Genomic DNA, 19,984 nt, shown 5'->3' on the forward strand with positions numbered 1-19,984 from the left:
TACAGCTTAGCGCAACTCCCAGGCTCTGGCTCTGTCCCTGGCCCATTGGAATCAAGGTAGTAGTTTTCTGTTATTCATTCATTCATTCTTTCATTCATTCATCAAGAACTTGGACCTAACAAGGAAAGGGAGACAGAATAACAGTGATTAAGAATTTGAAGCTAAGCAGGGCTGACTAATTCGGACTCATCCTTGTACTAGAGGCCAGGTACAGGTTGTTTTACTTCTCTGAGCCTCAGTTTCCTCATCTGTAAAATGGGGTTATGACAGCTACTACCTAACAGTATTGTAAGGATCAAAAGGATGATGTGGTAAGTGCTTAACAGTTACTTTTTATTATTTCAGACATTACTCTAGAAAAAGGAATCAAAAGAAAGCATGTGACCCCAGGCCAGTACTGGCAGGGAAAGCTGGTCTGAACTCATGCACAGTCTAAATCACAGGAAGGTGGGATATCTATGCAAGGATATGGGTAGGTACCCACTTCCATTTCTGTGCAATCAATTGTGCAAAGTTCTTAAAACCAGTCCTTTCTCTTACGTACATGAAACAACTCCCTCCCCAACGTCAATGCTGTATATACCAAAAGTCTTCTTGGAAAATCATTTTTTTATTTTCAGGGTTAGACCAGAAGCAAACTTCAGCTATAGCTGACTTCTCATAAAATCCAATTAGTGGAAACTGAATAAAGGTTTTAAAGGTCTCATAAAATATTTCATTATAAAATTTTTTTGAATGTTCATTTATTTTTGAGAGAGACAGAGACAGAGCTTGAGCGGGAGAGGGGCAGAGAGAGAGAGGGAGACACAGAATCCGCAGCAGGCTCCAGGCTCTGAGCTGTCAGCACAGAACCTGACGTGGGGCTCGAACCCACGAGCTGTGAGATCATGACCTGAGCTGAAGTTGGATGCTCAACCGACTGAGCCACCCAGGCACCCCCATACTTTTAATACTTTTATGTCTCCTAGTGACAAGACTTCCTGCTGACATTGCCACATGTAATCATGGCCATGGGATTTGTTGAAGTGGCCCAGCTGTGGTTGGTCAGGAGGGATGGACAGCCCACGGGTTGAGACAGGCTTTCTTTCCTTTTTTTTTTTTTTAAAGTTTATTTATTTATTTTGAGAGAGAGAGAGGGAGAGAGAGAGAGAGAGAATGCAAGGGAGCAAACAGGGAAGGGGCAGAGAGAGAGAGGGAGAGAGAGAGAGAGAGAGAGAGAGAGAATCCCAAACAGGCTCCATGCTGTCAGCACAGAGCCCTTGTGTTCCATCACACAGTGAGATCATGACCTGAGGCAAAATCAAGAGTGAGTCAGATGCTTAACCTTAACCGACTGAGCCACCCAGGTGCCCCAAGGCTTTCTGATTGGAGTAGCTTCTCAGGCTGTGTAGACATCTAAACCAGAGGCCAGTGTTACTGTGGAACAGGATTCTCAGTTCAGTTCTTTTTAGTTCCATATTTTCAGTGGCGTGGCAAAAGTATGAAAAGATCACAATTGGTTTGGGCTGGTTGGGTCTGGGTACTGGAAAAGCTGAACCCCAGCGTTTTGGGGAGGCCAGTGAAGTAGGTGCCACAGTCCTGCTGATGTCTGTCAACATCTCATGAGTAAGTAAAGGTGGGCCAAAGCTTTGGAGAAAGACGCCCAGAGAGACTGAAAGAGAAAGGCATTTCATAATGACAAGAGCTATAATTATCTTCTAATTGCACTTGGAGGACCATCTCTTAGGAGAGGAAGCTTTACAACTCGTAAGTCATTTGCAAGGTTATTGGACTACCTTCAGCGATGTATCAATTAATGTATTCATCTGACAAATAATTGCTGATGCTTATGTGTGTCCGACACTGCTCCGGGCACTGGGAGTACTCCATGCCTTTCATGGGGCTTACATCTGAGTGGACAGAATGTGCAGTGTATCAGATGGTGTTTAGTGTGATGAAGAAGATTGAAGGGGAAGAGAGGAGAAAATGACAAGATGAGAGAGAGAGGCAGAGTGTGTGTATATGTGTACGTGTGTATAAATATTTGTGTGCTGGTTTAGGTAGGGTTTTTGTTTAAAGGTTTGTTTTCGGGTCTGTTTTATAATGAAATATCTTAGGGGTGCCTGGGTGGCTCAGTCGGTTGGGCATCTGACTTCGGCTCAGGTCATGATCTCACCGTCCGTGGGTTCGGGCCCTGCATCAGGCTCTGTGCTGACAGCTCAGAGCCTGGAGCCTGTTTCAGATTCTGTGTCTCCGTCTCTCTCTGCCCCTAACCCACTCGCATTCTGTCTCTGTCTCTCTCAAAAATAAATAAACATTAAAAAAAATTTTTTTAAGTATTAAAAGTATGAGGATAAGGTCTTTTGTATACGAGGGAATGAAAATTTCTCATAAGCCTTACCATACTGCTTCACCATATTAATTTCATTCCAAACTACAGTATCTGTTTTTATTAATAAAAAACAAAAACAAAAAACAAAACAGAAAAAAACACCCCACAAAACTTTGTTCAGGGAGTTTGTATATTTCACAATCCAAACTTGTCTTTTTTTTTTTTTTTCTAAATTCTGTAGCCCTTACTACCACTCTGTGTGTGTGTGTGTGTGTGTGTGTGTGTGTGTGTGTAGCTCCAGACTCCCACCTGCACCTCCCCAACTCTGGGAGACAACTGGGACTTGCCTCACTTCTCTCTCCCTGAACTGCAGCCTGGAATGCTCTCCAGGCATTAAGTTGGGCACTTAAAGGGCTCATTTCATTTATGTCCTCTTTCTTGGGGTCATTATCCAGTCCAGTATCTGAAACCATGGTTACATATGTTTTATCTATTTTTTTGGTGTATCAGGTGAGTATGTAGATCTGGTCCCTGTTATGTTATCTTAGCACGAGCAGAACTTCCAAACTATGGTCACTTTAAGGATAAGACTTCTGAGGCCCAGAGGGGTTAAGTCACTTGGCTGAGGTCATCAGTAGTCACCAGTAGAGCGGAGTCTCAAAGCAGCCTCTGTCTGGCTCCCGAATCTCAGCTTTTATGCACTATGAGTTGCTACCTTCCTGTGAATTCAGGAGTAAGCTCCACGTCTCTCTACAAAAAGGCATGAGCTTTGGGACTGGCGTTTGTTTCCCTTGTGACTTGACCCCTTTGTGTTCTGACTCCTTTGCAGCTTAAACCTGAGTTGGAACCAGAGAGCTGTTCAGAGAGCTGGGTTGGACAGATTCCACATCAATGACTCGTTACTAGTGCGCTAACTGTCCAATGCAAGGCGCTTTAGATACTATTCGTGTATTAGTATCGTGAACTTACTTGCTCATTCATCCAACAAACACTTACTGAGAACTTATTATGTGCTAGGCACTATGCTAAGCGCTGGTGTTACAGTGGTGAACCAGACAGGTGTGGAGCTTACTGTCTGGTAGGGGAAGGCCGCGTGAATAACAAAACAGATATGGACGTGTCAGATGGTGGTGAGCGCTGAGCTAGGCAAAGCAGGAATGCGGGCCAGCACATATTTTTGAGTACTTATCTAAAACCCAACGTAAATGTCCACACACCCAGCTGGGCTCCCTCCACCATTCCCACACCCACACAAGCTTGCTAATAAGCAGGGCTCTGAGGAAATGAAGCAGGGCAATGAAATGGAAAGCAACGGTAGGCGCTGCTCTAGATTGGAGGGTCTGAGACGCTGAGGCCGAATGACAAGACTTCACATCTACTGCAGTTAGAAGGAAAGAGTATTCCATGCAGAGTGAACAGCAAATTCAAAAGCCTGAAATGGTAACTCTTTTTCCTCCTTGGCATGCGTGCATGTGCGCACACACACACACACACACACACCTGAAAACCTGTAAACACCTTTCATTCCTACATTTCCAGGCTCCTGAAGCCGATTCTTCTTTAGGAACTCAGGTGAAGTGACAGCAGGGCCAGGACGCCAAGGGATCAGGGTCCCAGCCTCAAATCTCATCTCCACCCCTCAAGGTTACTGTGAAGAGCACATGAGATGAGATATGCTCTCCAAATTTCTCGTGTCCACTGTAGAACATGAGTATCAGTGACTTACTATTCAATAGTATAAAATTGCCTGCTTAAAAGTGTTAGGTAGGGAGGGACTGCCAATACTCTGATAATGACTGTCCTTCTTTTTTTTTTTTTTTTTTTTTTTGCAAAATTAGAAAGAAAAATTACTTCCATTCTGGACAAAAGTTAATCAATAATTGCATCCACATTTTGGTTCCTGCAGGTGGTTCACGGTTTTCAGTATAATGTGAAAGTCCAGAACACAGGCCTGGACATAAATGCTCACTCTGACACATGCCTGCTGTGTGACCTTGAGCAGATTACCAAGCCTCTCTGGGGAAAAAGAGGGTGTCTGTGAGGATTAAGTAGCATAATGCACTCAAAGGGCTTGGCATAGCCCTTGGCACTCCCTAAGATCTCACTAAGCTACAGGGGTATTGGCTGTCTGCAGAGGGAACTCCGATTCTTCAGCGGCTGGGAAAATCCTTCCACTCTGACATTTCGGCTAAAAATAATTTCATTTTCCTCACGTGATCAAGAGGCATTTCTGGCTCTTCTCTCACCCTCATTCAGCCTGGATGGCTGGCTGGATGACTGGGGGGGGGGGGGTGCGGGGGGGGGGAAGAACAGAGTCTGCACTGAACAGCCCAGCCGGCTCCCAGTGCCTGAGGAGGGATGTTGCTGACGCACCAGTGCTATGCTTGCATGACCTGGACCCTGCAGTCCGCTGTGGGTGTGGGCACGGGTGCACAGGCAAACCTAGGCAGTCCAGCGCTGTTTGTTTCCAGGCCCCAGGCAGCAGATGCAAAGTGAGAGCCCTGTTTGCACAACCCGTTTCCATGGCAACAGGAACGTCAACAGGCAAGGGATTCCTTAAGCTGGTAGAAAAATCCTCTGCCCCCACCCTGCACATCCAAGTGAAAGCAAGTTCCCACACTGAGCAGTGAGCAGATCTCCGAAGGCCAAATTTTTAGTAAAAAAGCCAAGAAAAAAAAATCTGGGACCAAAGTACACAAATAGTTTGGACAAACATACAGCTTATTCCCAGATGGGTTTAATTTTTTTTTTTTTTCTCCAGTGTACTTACGGACAAATTTGACCAAGGTGTATGCATTGTTTAGTTGGTGACAGCAAGGTCAAAGTTCACAATTCCTGGCTGATGGTGGAGAAGCATGAAGCTTAGCACAGTAAGCTAAGTAAGCATTATCATTCGCACTGTTCATTCCAAAGCAGACTCAGGGTCGGCTTTCACTGGAGGATGGTCAACAACTATGCAGCGAAATTTGTAGGACACACAACTAATCTCCCAATTAAAAAGACCTTCCCGGCAATTCCTATCAAAATAACATGAGCATTCTTCACAGAGCTAGAACAAACAATCCTAAAATTTGTATGGAATCAGAAAAGACCCTGAATAGCCAAAGCAATCTCGAAAAAGAAAACCAAAGCTGGAGGCATCACAATTCCAGACTTCAAGCTGTATTACAAAGCTGTAATCATCAAGACAGTATGGTACTGGCACAAAAACAGACACTCGGATCAGTCCAAGTAGTAGGACCAGAACCTGCAGAGTATATTTATGTAGCTTAAGAAAAAAATGCATCAGTCATAAGGGGCATTGGTCAGCAACTGAACACGAAAAAAAGGATCTCATCAAAGGTGAACATGTATAGTACCTATCAAAGCACTGTCCAGGGGGTAAATGTCTGTCCAGGATCTCTTAGCCTGACACCATTAAGTAGAAGACTCCAGTCATTAGGGTGACTATCTAATTTACCGTCCAAACCAAGTCACTGTTGACAGCAAAAGAGGTGTTATTAACCCTTGTGCTAGGACAATAAACCAGGACTGTTCCAAGCAAGTCAGGACATAAGGTCACTGCATTTCAACTAATTCTTTCTGGTTTATGCCTCTCATTGCAGCCTTCTACTTATACCAAATGTGCTTAAGGCTAAGGTATTCATTTTTATTATTTTTTAAATTTTATTTTATTTTAAGTTTATTTTGAGAGAGAGATTGAGTGCATGGGAGCGAGTGCGAGTAGGGGAGAGGCAGAGAGACAGAGAGAGGGAGAGAGAGAGAATCCCAAGCAGGCTCCATGACGTCAGCACAGAGCCTAATGCAGGGCTCAATCCCACAAACCATAAGATAATGACCTGAGCCAAAACCAAAAGTTGGACACTTAACCGACTGAGCCACCCAGGCACCCCTAAGACATATTTTTAAATGTATTGACATTTCTAAAAACTTGGATGCTTCTTACAATTGATAAGGCATTTAATACCAGGCTCCTTCACCACCCCAAACCTGTTATTAATTTAATAATACATCTATGGTCAATGATATCTTATAATCAAGGATACAGAGTAATTTGGCTTTCCATGCAGGATGACACAAAGGAGAATTCATTAATCAGAGAATGTCCTCCCACCACGCATTTATTTCCACTGGAAAATAACACGTAAGCAACTTGGTTTTAAGCACTGGTTTCTTGTAAGCTTGGTTAGTTTGAATTGGTAACCTAAGACTGGTTTCTGAGTCTGTAAGGCCAAAGTCCAGATCAAGGGCTGGGGTGAATTTACTGAGGTCATTCTGTCCCATACAGACCTGTTTTGGAAATCCCCAAGCTTTACTCAGGGGACAACCCTCAGTCCCACCATGGGCACCGTCGTGACCCTTCCCATTTGAAACTAGTAAAGGCGACAGGAATCTGACTTAGATCTGTTGAGTTTAAAAGGCCAATAAGACATTAAAATGAAAGTGGGGCTGCAAGTAGAACTTGAATGGTCACACATAAGTGGAAGAAGAAATAATTTTGCTTGTGTTTAATATAGCTACCGTTCAGATAAACCACCCGGGGTAGGAAGTGACTAAGTACAGTCAACAAAGATGTTTTAGGAATGTAAATAGATTTCACAACAAGTGCCAAATTGGATACAGTAATGGTGGCTTAGTGTTTGCAGCCTCTTAGGAATACAGTAGTTCCCCCTTTATGCATTAGGATATGTGCCAAGACCCCTGGTGGATGCCCAAAACCGCACATAGTACCAAACCCTACATACATACATACATACCTATGATAAAGTTTAATTTATAAACTAGACATAGTAAGAAATTAACAATAACTAATAATAAAATAGAATAATTATAACAACATACTGAATGAGTTATGTGAATATGGTGTCTCTCCCTCTCTAAATATATTGTACTGTACTCACCCTTTTATGCATGATGATGTGAAATGATAAAATGCCTAAGTGATGAGATGAAGTGAGGTGAATGATGTAGGCACAGTGACGTAGCGTTAGGCTACTATTGACCTTCTGACACTATTTCAGAAGAAGGATCATCTGCTTCTGCACCTCAGTTGACCATGGATAACAGAAACCACAGGTAAGAGGGGACTACTATACAGAAGTTTGGGGAAAGCAATGTGATCATTAATCACATCTGATATTGGCTCAGAAAGTTGTGTGCATGGGGGGTGGGGGAAGGACACGGAACTGAAGCACGATTATATTGCAAATATCATAAAATGTTATTAACGATACGTTCCTTCAGCAAAATAAACAATGGTAATATAATACGTAAAATGAGAAAAATAGTTGAAATCAACTTACTTATTTTGTCCAATCGTCTCAAAATCTTTTACAACAATTGTAAGGGAAGATGAAGAGTCGAGTGGTATACCCCTCAAGTCAAACTCCAAAATCTGTCCATGGAAAGGTTATAAAAACAGAAAAGTTGTTTAAAAGGGTCAGGAAGTATAGTATAATAAGACATACAGACACTAAATGACTAAATGTCATTATCTTAACCAATGTCAGTCTTGTGAATCATCAATTCTATAGTTAGTAGAAGTGACCAAATTCCAAACCTGGAGGCTGCTGAGAGCTGTGGGAAGGCAAACCAGACAGCCTCAGAGGACCTGGGGGTGACCTCTGGCTTCCCATTTTCTAGGCTCTGTGACTATGGGCAAGTCACCAAACCCATCTCAGAGTCAGAGAATTTACCACAATTGGTTATAAAAATAAAATAAAATGAAAATGCTTTCTTCATTGATTGTTTTTAAGTTATTTGCTTTTCCTAGTCATATTATTATCAAAGAGATAGATAATCTAAAAAAACATTTTCTAAAATGCATCAGCCTTTTATTTTAGGCTTGATTAGTCTGCACCACCATGATTAGTCTGCAATCAGATGAGACTTTCATCTTAAGGCAATAATTGCTGTCTAAAGGCAAACACACAAAAAAATTTAACATAACACCACTGATGTTTTTGATTGATCGTGTAACATATGAATTAAACAAAGCAGAGCCTACTGAAGATTTGATTCTCCTTGTACTGGGTTTGGAGTGGGTGGTGAATGTGTCAGAGCTCATATTAGAATCCTAACCCTAATAGGTTTGGGGTTAGCATTTCATTTGGGTTAGATTTCCGTTATAAAACTAGAGTTGGGAAGTTTACTTGATAAACACAATTGCAATTAGAAAAAAATACATGTTAGATGGGGAGCCTGGGTGGCTCAGTCGGTTGAGCGTCCAACTTTGGCTCAGGTCATGATCTCACGGTGTGTGAGTTCGAGCCCCACGTCGGGCTCTGTGCTGACAGCTCAGAGCCTGGAGCCTGCTTCAGATCCTGTGTATCCCTTTCTCTCTATCCCTCCCCTGCTCACACTCTTTCTCTCTCTCAAAAATAAACAAATAAACATTAAAAGAAAATACATGTTAGAAACAAAACGGGGTGAGACGGATGATACCCTGCAGAGGATGTCTGCTCACGAGACCATTTCCACCTCTGCCATCAGCTACATGGATTGACCAGATATAAAGAAGCATGTGAGAATTACTCAAAACCAGAAGCACTATATGCATACATAATGTACTTTCAATTTGTTTTATTCCTGGAGATCTGTGTGAGGTGCTAGGATCCACACACAGCATCCACCGGGACCAACCAGACTGGCCTCTTGCTTTCACGGAGCTGGTAGTCCAGCTGGCTGGGTTCTGGGTTCCAGTGAAACTGCAGAGAAGCAGAACTGCCTTTCAACTTTCTGCTTCTCAGAAAGGCATTAAAAAGACAGTTCATCTTCACCTCTTTCAATGAAAAGGTATGGCTTTATTTTAGTTTCGGGACTAGGAGAGGAGGGGAATTTACAGTTGGTGGAGGAGAAGTCTTCACAGCCTGGTGACTTAGTGACAATAACAAAGACATTTATCGCTACGCTTATCCAGGAAAGTTTGACCAGATTTTGGGAAAAACAATGGGGCTGATGATCATCTTTTAAAAAATTAGTCAGCATAGGAAAATCTACTCAGTGGAAAGAATGAAAACTTTCACATATCTATAAATATATTCAACACTGAACTGCTTATAAAATAGATATAAAGTCAACACTGGGGGAAGTAAATATATTATAGCCCTTCCATAGAATGTTGCATAGTGTTAAAGATACTTCTGAATGGAATGATATGGTATATGCTTAGGATATAATAGTAAGAAGAAAATAGGAGAGGAAGCTGTATCTGCTATATGTCCAGACATCATATTTTATTAATTTATTTATAAATAATAATTACTTATACATTACAATATACTTATTCAATAAACATTTATTGCTATATCCCAAATGTTAACAGTAATTGCTTCTGGATAGTGGGTCCAAAGGTAAATTTTTTTGTTTATCTAAAGCTTTCAAAATGTCTACATTAAGGATATTCTACTTTATCAGCATAAAACACAGTAAACGTCATTACTCAGTCAGACACACAGTGTCATGTAATGTACTCTTGGTTAGTCACGTGCAGATACATTTTTAAATATGGAGCTTTCCCTCTGCGACTCTTGAGATGATCTAAGCCCACCCCTTGCTCTACAGATGTGCCCCAGATGTGTAACATAACTGGACCGAGGTCACACAGCAAGCTCAAAGCTGCTCCCGGCTAGAACATAAGATTCCCACTCCCTTTCCAGACTTCACTTACACCACTATTATATAGGAGATGTCATTGTGGTATGTCCCCTTGAACTGTTCTGCTATCTCTATGGCCACAAAGAGAGATAGAGTGGTGGGGGATGCAATGTGGAGATTCTTCTTTCAAAGGGAAAAGCTAACCTTTGACCGAAGATAGGACAATCAGATGTGGCTTATCCACTGAAACACTGTTAAAAAAAAAAAAAAAATGAAGTTACCTCATTCCATACAGGGTTGAGTTCATTGTCAACTTTCTTTGTTTTCTTTTTCTCATCTGCAAATAAAAAATAAAAAATATCAATTAGTTAGAAATATTTCTAGAACTTGTCCATTCATTCGTCCATTCAAAGAGCATTCCCTTGAGGGCCAACCGTGTGCTTGCATTTCCCCATTCATCAGCCTAGAGTGAGGACTACAAGAGTCAAGGTTCTCCAAACTGAATGGCAGTTTTTGACCTAAAACATTTCTCCCACCCCAGGTCTACGAGATGTTGGGGAATGAAGGACTCACAATCATGGAAATGCCATGATCCCCTGAATCTCCCTCACCAGTTCCTATAGACCAAGGTTACCCAGGGCTTCTGTGTCTCCAGTGTGTTGCAGAAAGAAGCCAACAAAGCTAACCTTTGCCAAAAGGTGTCACCATTTTATAGATGTGGCTACTGAGACTCAAAGGAACTGAGAAATGTGTCTGAGCTAATACTTGGCACTGGTTCCTATATAACCTGCAATTTCCTCTCTGACGCCCATGCTGCCTCTGCATGTGATAAGACCCCACAGCTTAAAAACTGAGCTGGACTCCCTCCCATAGGCCTCGGCACAAGGTAATTAGTAGATGAACACTTTCTATGACCTTCAAAGAATGTAAGGTTTCCTTTACAACAGGTTCACCTTTTCTGAAGACACGGGTTTTCTTTCTGTGTGTCTGAGACCTTCCTGAGTGAATAAATGTTCCTCCAGCTAGTGTTCAAAGTTTCCTTGGAGAAGTCCAAAGCACAGAGAGGGCGTCTGTTGGATCTCTAAGTCCCCAAATACTCATCAAAATAAAAGCTAGTGTTTGAGTACCGAATGCTTTGGAGGCATGAGCTATCTGTTTTCAGGGGGAAAAAAATAAAACAAGTTCTCTTCCTGTGTGAATTCTTTTTTTTTTTTTTTAATTTTTTTTTTTTCAACGTTTATTTATTTTTGGGACAGAGAGAGACAGAGCATGAACGGGGGAGGGGCAGAGAGAGAGGGAGACACAGAATCGAAAACAGGCTCCAGGCTCTGAGCCATCAGCCCGGAGCCTGACGCGGGGCTCGAGCTCACGGACCGTGAGATTGTGACCTGGCTGAAGTCGGACACTTAACCGACTGCGCCACCCAGGCGCCCCTCTTCCTGTGTGAATTCTTTACCATCACACAGAACATTCATCACGCTTCTGACACCAGATGTATGGTGGGGCGTTCCCCAGCCAAGAAATTTTCTGTGACACCAGCTGGGTGTTTTACAATTTAACTCAATGATGATATTATGTACCTGGAGACAGCGTCCCACAGGTTAAGGGCTCAGAGGACAATAGCAAGTCCACGCTGTCACCTGTGCTTCTGACCTAGCAGGCTATAAATCTGAGGTTCCCATAACCCCTGTACTGGGTTCAATTAACTGGATAGAGCAGCTCACAGAACTCAGGAAAACATTTATGTTTACTAGTTTACTAAAGGATAGGATAGAGGGTACAGATGAACAGCCAGATAAAGAGATATATAAGACAAGGTCAGGGAACGTCCTGTGTACAGAAGCTTCTGTCCCCATGGAGCTGGAGTACCTCAACCTCCCGGTACATGGATGTGCTCATCACACACCTGGAACCCCATACTTCTGGGATTTTTGATGGAGGCTTCCTCACATAGGCAAGATCAAGTATTAACTCTATTTCCAGTCTCTTTCTCCAGTCTAGAGAAGCCGGGAGGAGGTGGGGGCAGAGCCAAAAATGCCAAGCTTCTCATCATGGTTTGGTCTTCCTGTGATCAGTCCCCATCCAGGAGCCATCCAGGAGCCCACCCAGAGTGATCTCATTAGAACAAAAGATGCTCCTACTCTTCTCACTTAGGAATTTATAAGGGTTTTAGCTCAGTGCCAGAAAGTGGTGGGGGAAAGGAGCAGAGACCAACATACATATTTTTTTTTCTCATCTCGTATCATCTAACCTCTTTAAAAACCCCAGGAGATATGTATAATAATTTTCATCTCCCTTTTGGAGCTAAGGAAACAGAGAAGTTAAGTGGCATATTCAAAGTCCCAGTTGGTAAGTGGCAGGGATAGCAGCCTCACATTGGTGGCCACACTGGGAACCACTCCCCAGTTACCCCTCTGCTGCTATGGAACGTAGGAGGTAGTGGGTTCCGTTCAGCTGAGTGTCATGTTGCGAAGGCTCCCAGCACATGCCAGTTGTGGGACTAACCACCTCATTCTTCCAAGACCTCAGCATAGACAAAGCATGAATCATCACCCTTACTCTGCTAAGCATTAACTTTTCCACTTGAGCAGCTCCCAGAGCCCAACCGGCTTCCCTTTTTAAACTTCAGCATGACCCTGCTCATCGGCTCATGCTGGGGCCTGTACTGATGCGTTCTAACTGTGGTCTCTATGTGGCCTACAGAGCGCCTCCCTGCATATGACTCTGATATCACCTAGAAGCTGTCCTGTCCCTCCCACATTTCCATACTGACCCCACCTGCCCCTCCCATCATCTGATGAAAAGCCTCCCAATTTTCCTCTCTGGTTGCCACACAAGCGAGTACTTTTGAGAGTAAGAGGGGCCAGGCAAAGTTTAAACTGACAGAACGGGACACATGGCTTCTTTGCACAATTGGAGCAGCCTGTTCTATACAACCATCTACAGGTGCCAGAAATTACATTCCTTTGTTTTTTTTAATGTTTGTTTATTTATTTACTTTTGAGAGACAGAGAGAAAGCACAAGGGTGGGGAGGACAGAGAGTGACAGGGATACACAGAATCTGAAACAGCCAGCCTGATGCGGGGCTCGAACTCACGGACCATGAGATCGTGACCTGAGCCGAAGTTCAACACTTAACCAACTGAGCCACCCAGGCGCCCCGGAAGTACATTCTACTACAGTGTCTCTAAGTCGTTCCGATAGCCCTGCAAGGGTAACATTCTCATCCCCTTTTTATAGACAAATAATTGAGAGAAGCTGGTTAACTTGCCTAAGGTCACACAGCAAATAAAAAAAGAGAGTCAGAAACAACCTACGTCTCCTTGGCTCCAAAACCCGAGTGTGTGTTCACTATCACACCACAGTGTCTCATTGGAAGCTGTCAGAAACACTGGATAAAGAAAATGCATGAGTATAATACGAGTGACGGGCTTGACGTCCTGAGCAGTGGCCACAGGAAAGTCCAAGGTCAGATTTCAGAGTATCCTGAGACTCTCTAAGACTATTTGCTCCAACACACAAAATGTGACATCTGTGAGTTTTTCTGGGGAGACAGTTTACTCCCTCATCAGATTCTCAAATGAGTTCATGACCTTCACCAAAGTTAAAAATTCCTGACTTCGACAAGCATGAAATGGTACCATTAATATCCCTCCAGCTCACCACCACCCTTGCTGCCATAACCAGGCCTGGTGGTTGGAGAACTGAGTCAGGAAAGAGTGACTCTGGACCCTGGGACCACAGCAGATCTTCAAGAGAAGAGATGGAAAATTTTAAGAGGCCATTGCGGAGTAAGTAAAGCAAGAAGAAAGCAGCAAATCATTTATAGAAATTGGGTACGGGGGCTTGAGGCAGAATGTGGGTCCCTGACGGATGGTATTGAAGGAAAATCTCAGTCTCCAAGTCCCCAAGATTCCAGGCAGGGAGCTAAAACAAGGACAAGGGCTCCAGAGAGGCTGTGGAAAGAGCCAGTACTTGTCCAGTTGAGCTGAATCCCAAGCCTGGTTACTGGCCTGGGAATCAGCATACAAGAAATGCTGCACTGGGACATTTTGGTGCTGAGCCTGGTATGGATCTCCCTCCCCTTCCCCACAGGGGCAGGACTGTCCCAAAGTCAGCAGTTGGGGGGCATGAAAAAGGGAGTGCCACTTGCTCATTCATTCATCTTCCAACATTTATTAAGCACCTGCTGTGTGCCAGGAACTGGGGAAACAGAAGAGTACAAGATAGTTCTTGGTCTTAAACGTTCCACAAAAGGAGGTCATGGCCTATGGCATAGAAGACCCAAATGAATCTTGATGACTATTTTCAGCACACAGCAAAAAAGCCCACCATGCTCTTGTCTGCTTCATTCTCAGGTTGGAGCTTCCTGCTGCCAGAGGGGGATAATGGGAATAAAGCCTTCCCAGGTCAGGCAAAGGGAGCTCGTAGCCCAGTCCATGGAAAGGGTCCACAAAGTGAGTTCTTCCACCAGCAGTAAAGCATTTCCTCATTCTTCTATCCAACAAATATTTTTGAAGAATCACTGGCCCAGACACTGAACTGGACGCTGTGGGAGATACAAAGGTACCCAAGATATAGTTCTCGCCCTCAGGTGCTCCAGCAGGGAGCTAGATGTGGCCACGGGGGACTGATATAGAAAGAAGGCAGCAGTTGCCATCAGAGGGGGTACAAATGAAAAGGGGAGGTGACTTCAGGCTGAGGGCACCAGATAAGGCCTCAGAGAGGAAGGAGAGGCTGAGCTGGGGTTTGAAAGACAAGGATGGATTGGAAACGTGGAGCTGGGAAGAAAAGGTCACTCCAGGTGGGGGCAAAAGGGTGAGTGGGCCAGTCACAGGGGAGAGAGAACCAGTCATGTTTGGGGACACTGCACACTTGGCATTCATGGCTGCACAGTGTGTGCGAGAGCGAGTGTGAGAGTAGGGGAGGACTCTGTGGGAGGGAGGACACTGCCCTCCATTTGGCTGGAGCCAAGGGAATATGGAAGGGAGCAGAGGCAACCAGGCCGTGTGGGAAGGTTATGGTCACACTGTGCAGCCACGAATGCCAAGCTAAGCTTCATTTGGCGGATACAAGCCACTTAGTAAAGAGGGTGTTAGACACTGGGCTTTATGGCTTCAAGAGGTTCATAATCCCATGAGAAAAACCAAGTTGCATAACAACTCTTCCATATATGCTCCTGAACACGATTGCATTGTGTATTGACGAACAAAGGGAACCAGCCAAATCCTGGCAGGTGCAGGTTGACCAGGGCCAGGTGGGTCTGTTCAAGTGGAACGTGAGGCCACTTCAAACACTTGCATTAATGCCAAGGGTGCCACTCGATAGGGGGCGCTCTCTTCGGCCAAGCGTGTGCTAAATCCTGCCCATAGGTCATTCCATTTAACTTTCTCAGCAAGCCTACGCATCTCGAATTTGCAGATGAGAAAAATGAGCCCAGAATGGTTAGGTAAGTTGCCCAAGATCACAGAGCTAGGAAGAAACACTCTAACTCAGGACTAGTTTAATTCTATAGGCCATGCATTCAACCGCTGTTCCTCGCTTCTCCCTGGTCAATAAGTAAAGATTACATGCTAACATTGACTCCTATCCTTCTGGAGAAACCCAGCTCAACCTCTTCTAAAAAAGGAGACTCTATTTTTTATCAGAATGTGTGCACATTATATTTTATTGAAAACCTATTCACACATAAATGTCAGCCAAAAAAAAAAAAAAAAAAACAAAGGTAAATTTCTTCCTCTCTCTCTCACTCTCTCTCTTTCTTTTTACTTTAGAGAGAGAGAGTGTGTGTGAGAGCGAGTGTGAGAGTACGGGAGACAGGCAGATGGAGAGAAAGAGAAAATCCCAAGCAGGCTCTACGCTCAGCAAGGAGCTGGACTCAGGGCTTGATCCCTCGATCCTGGGATCATGACCTGACTCAAAATCAAGAGTGGGATGCTGAGCTGACTGAGCCACCCAGGCGCCCCAATAAATTTCTTTCTTACCAACAGCCACAGAGTCACATATTTATATTATTTAATCAATTCCACCACATTTTTTTTTAAAGGTCTAAATTGCAGAGGCTGATCATCAGATTAAATTACAGGAAGCTCTTTTCCCCTTTTCCACATCACCTACCTCCTCCTGTTCTCATCTCCAATTTTATTAAGATGACAGTTTCCTCCTATGGAAAGGAATTAAATACTTTCAACCCAGAACATAACAACGGATTCAAAAGCAGAATACACTCTGGACCATGACTCAAGGCATTCTTTGGGACATTTCCTGTTTTTTGATAAGTCACGCCTGCCTGCTTCTCTCTCAGTTCGCTGAAGGTCACCGCTGCAGTAATTAACCTGCATGCCAACCTCTGAATACGGTTTCCCTGAGAACTGAGCAAGCACTCCTTGCCAAGCCGCCGCGCCCTCCCGCACGGAAACATTTCCTCTGCTGCGCGCCTATCACACCACAAGCCATGCTGGGCTCTCCAGGACGGGATGAGGCGCCACCATGACTCCTAAGACCGGACTGCTACATTTGTGCTGAGAGGGCCGGTTCATTTCATGTGTCACTTGTCGAGGCTATGGTGCCACTTGTTTGGTCAAACTCTAGTCCAGAAGTCACCGCGAAGGTATTTCATAGATGTGATTAACATTTACAACCAATTGTCTTTATGTGAAAGAGTTCGTTCTCCATCAGGTGGATGTGCCCCATCCAAACAGCTGAAGGCCTTAGAGTAAAAACTGAGGTTTCCAAGGGAAGATGGAATTCTGTCTTGGGGCTGTGACATAGAATTCCTACCTGTTTCCAGCCTGCAGGACTGTCCCTCAAATCTCAGATTTGCCGGACTCTATAATCACATGAGCCAATTTCTTAAAATAAGTCTCTCAGTCTCTCTGTCAACACACACACACACACACACACACACACACATACATACACACACAGACACACACACACACACCCTACTGGTTCCATTTCTCTGGAGAATTCTACTACAATGAGTACCACCAGGTGCCCATGGAAATAATAGCATCTACAATGGTAACACTTTTTCAGTACTTCCAAAGACATGCCATCTCACTGATCCTCATACTCCTTCAGGGCAAAGTACAGGACTTGGCCCAGCTCTTCTTAATGTTTCTTTATTTTGAGAGAATGAGAGACAGAGCGTGAGCAGGGAAGGGACAGAGAGAGACACACACACACAAAATCTGCAACAGGCTCCAGGCTCTGAGCTGTCAGCACAGAGCCTGACGTGGGGGTCAAACTCACGAACCGTGAGATCATGACCTGAGCTGAAGTCGGACACTCAACCGACTGAGCCACCCAGGCCCAGCTCTTCTGACTGGACTTTCAAATCAGTGAACTCTCCAATTCTTTGAGATTTGATCTCAGAGAGACATAGGCTCAACCACTGAGCTCAGAGTCCCTCTTGTAAACACCGCGGAATTTAGACTAGATGATCTCTAAGTCTGCTTCCAGGTCTAGTGGAACATGTGATTTATGAAGCCCCCGAAGTCCTCCCTAGCTAGATTTCTGTGTCTTATGACATGGCCCCAGGAGAAGTGGGGGTCAGAGGGCATTTACAAAGCTCCCCCAAGTACCTCAGCTTTTTGGTAGGCAAAGTAGATTAACAAGATCTCTAGGTCCAGCCATGCATCTAAACTTGACCTCCCATTCAGAAATACTTCTTCATCTTCTCTGGCTCCTGGGTTGTGGTCACTTTTGTCTTGAGAAACATTCATAGACAAATGGAGAGTCACCCGCTAGTTGGCCTAGAATATCACAGACCTCCTGAAGCCATCCAATCATGGCTAACAGTTACTAAGTGCTCTGAACTAGTCATTGTTTCCGGAGCTTTCTGTAGATTGTCTCACTAATCTTTACAACTACCCTAAAAGGTAATAAGCTTCCCCAATTACAAAAGGAGAAACCAAGACGAGAGAAGTTAAGCAATTTATCAGAGGTCACACAGCTATTAAGAGGTGGAGCTGGGATTCAGACTCTGGCAGACAGGACCCAGAACAATCCTATGAGGATTAAGACCAGACGGTGACTCCTTGAAGGCTGGGACTATATTTTACTAGTGTTGGTATTCCTCTCAGCGTAATCGTTCCATGATTTGAGTGCATTTGACTTCGTAAGCTCATGTATTATTACTAGGGTTGCTTTAATGATTAAGTGAGAAAACGAATACAGAGTGCTCAGCACAGGGCCCAGCATACAGGAAGCATTGAACCAGGAGCTTTTATTTTGTATTATGGCACCTGGGCAGCACCCCTTGCATGCCCCAAGGGCACTCCCAGGCTGTGGAGCCCGCCCTGGAGGGCAGGGCCCAGCGACCAGAGGAAGCGCCCAGTGATGCTAGGCCCAGGCTTGGTGTAGCAGTTCTCTCACGTGGCTCGGTTCCAGACCTGCGAGGCCCGCCCGGGACAGCTGCCAGACGGGCAGCGACCGCTCCTCCCTGGCAGTCAGTCTGGCAGCCGTGAGCATCTGGGAGAATTTCCACCATAAGCAGAGAGGTCAGAGAAGGCTCTGGGAAGGGCCAGCAGGAGATTCCTCCCACCCTCAGGACGTAGAGGGACCTGGGGGGAGCACAGAGACATGTGGCCCATCCAGGTCTACCTGGCTAAATGTGGATCTCTGACTTTTTGCGTCTCCACCCTGGCTGCCCTACTGCTCCAGGCTATGTTGTCAAACGAGTTCTGGGGAAAGGCATTTATTTTGGCCAAACGGCAACTATGATAAAAAGCAAAGCTGTTTGGTACATTTCTGACATAGTCACTGATATTGCTGATAAACAGAAAGGCCCAAACAAAAAGGCAGGCGGGATTACCACTCTGCTTTCCATAGCCTGTGCGCCCACTGGCCTCTCGAGATGTCCTGACAGGCATTTGAGCTCTTGAATCAAAACCAAATCCTCCAAGGGAACTGCGGTGAAGCCCAATCGATCTGGACAACCCCCTACAGGATCTTCTTCCTAAAAGCGGCCCCTGGGGTGGGAATGCAAGCTGGTGCAGCCACTCTGGAAAACAGTATGGAGGTTCCTCAAAAAACTAAAAATAGAACTACCCTGCAACCCAGCAATTGCCCTACTAGGTATTTATCCAAGGGATATAGGTGTGCTGTTTCGAAGGCACACGTGCACCCCCATGTTTATAGCAGCACTATCAACAATAGCCAAAAGATGGAGAGAGCCCAAATGTCCATTGATGGATGAATGGATAAAGAAGATGTGGTAGGGGCGCCTGGGTGGCGCAGTCGGTTAAGCGTCCGACTTCAGCCAGGTCACGATCTCGCGGTCCGTGAGTTCGAGCCCCGCGTTAGGCTCTGGGCTGATGGCTCAGAGCCTGGAGCCTGTTTTCGATTCTGTGTCTCCCTCTCTCTCTGCCCCTCCCCCGTTCATGCTATGTCTCTCTCTGTCCCAAAAATAAATAATAAAAAAACGTTGAAAAAAAAAGTAAAAAAAAAAAAAAAAGATGTGGTATACATATACAATGGAGTATTACTCGGCAATCAAAAAGAGTGAAATCTTGCCGTTTGCAACTACGTGGATGGAACTGGACAGTATTATGCTAAGTGAAATTAGTCAGAGAAAGAGAAATACCATATGACTTCATTTATATGAGGACTTTAAGAGACAAAACAGATGAACATAAGGGAGGGGGACAAAACAGAAGAGACTCATAGATATGGAGATCAAACTGAGGATTACTGGAGGGGTTGTGGGAGGGGGGATGGGCTAAATGGGTAAGGGGCATTAAGGAATCTACTCCTGAAATCATTGTTGCATTACAGGCTAACTAATTTGGATGTAAATTAAAAAAAAAAAAAAAGCTGCCCCTGGGGGTGGTTGTGTTCCAGCTCTGCCATCTGCCAGGGCTGCAGGTGGAGAGATACCAGGCCGGCCAGGCACCTGGATTAGCTGCTTCGGTAGAGGACCGAACTGTGTGCCTCTTGGGCTTGTCTGTTTATTTTGCATGTGAACATCCACTCCATGCCCGGCACTTTGAACACATTCACGTCTAATTCTTACAACAGAGGTATCAGTATTGCCATTTTACAGATGAGGAAACTGAGGTTCAGTGATGTTA

General features: G+C 44.5%; 1 protein-coding gene across 6 annotated transcripts in view; it reads right to left on the reverse strand.

Moving 5' to 3' along the window:
* Window positions 1-19,984, reverse strand: part of MYOF (myoferlin) — a 152,072-nt gene that overhangs the window by 117,096 nt on the left and 14,992 nt on the right. For all 6 annotated transcript variants that reach the window (XM_019813549.3, XM_011287427.4, XM_019813550.3 and 3 more), the window contains exons 2-3: window positions 10,189-10,244; window positions 7,615-7,706 (exon numbers count right to left, since the gene is read on the reverse strand). In XM_019813549.3, coding sequence (XP_019669108.1) covers window positions 7,615-7,706; window positions 10,189-10,244 — 148 coding nt within the window. The remainder of the gene's footprint in view (window positions 1-7,614; window positions 7,707-10,188; window positions 10,245-19,984) is intronic.

This window comes from Felis catus, chromosome D2 (genome assembly GCF_018350175.1).
Source record: "Felis catus isolate Fca126 chromosome D2, F.catus_Fca126_mat1.0, whole genome shotgun sequence".
Taxonomy (NCBI): domain Eukaryota; kingdom Metazoa; phylum Chordata; class Mammalia; order Carnivora; family Felidae; genus Felis; species Felis catus.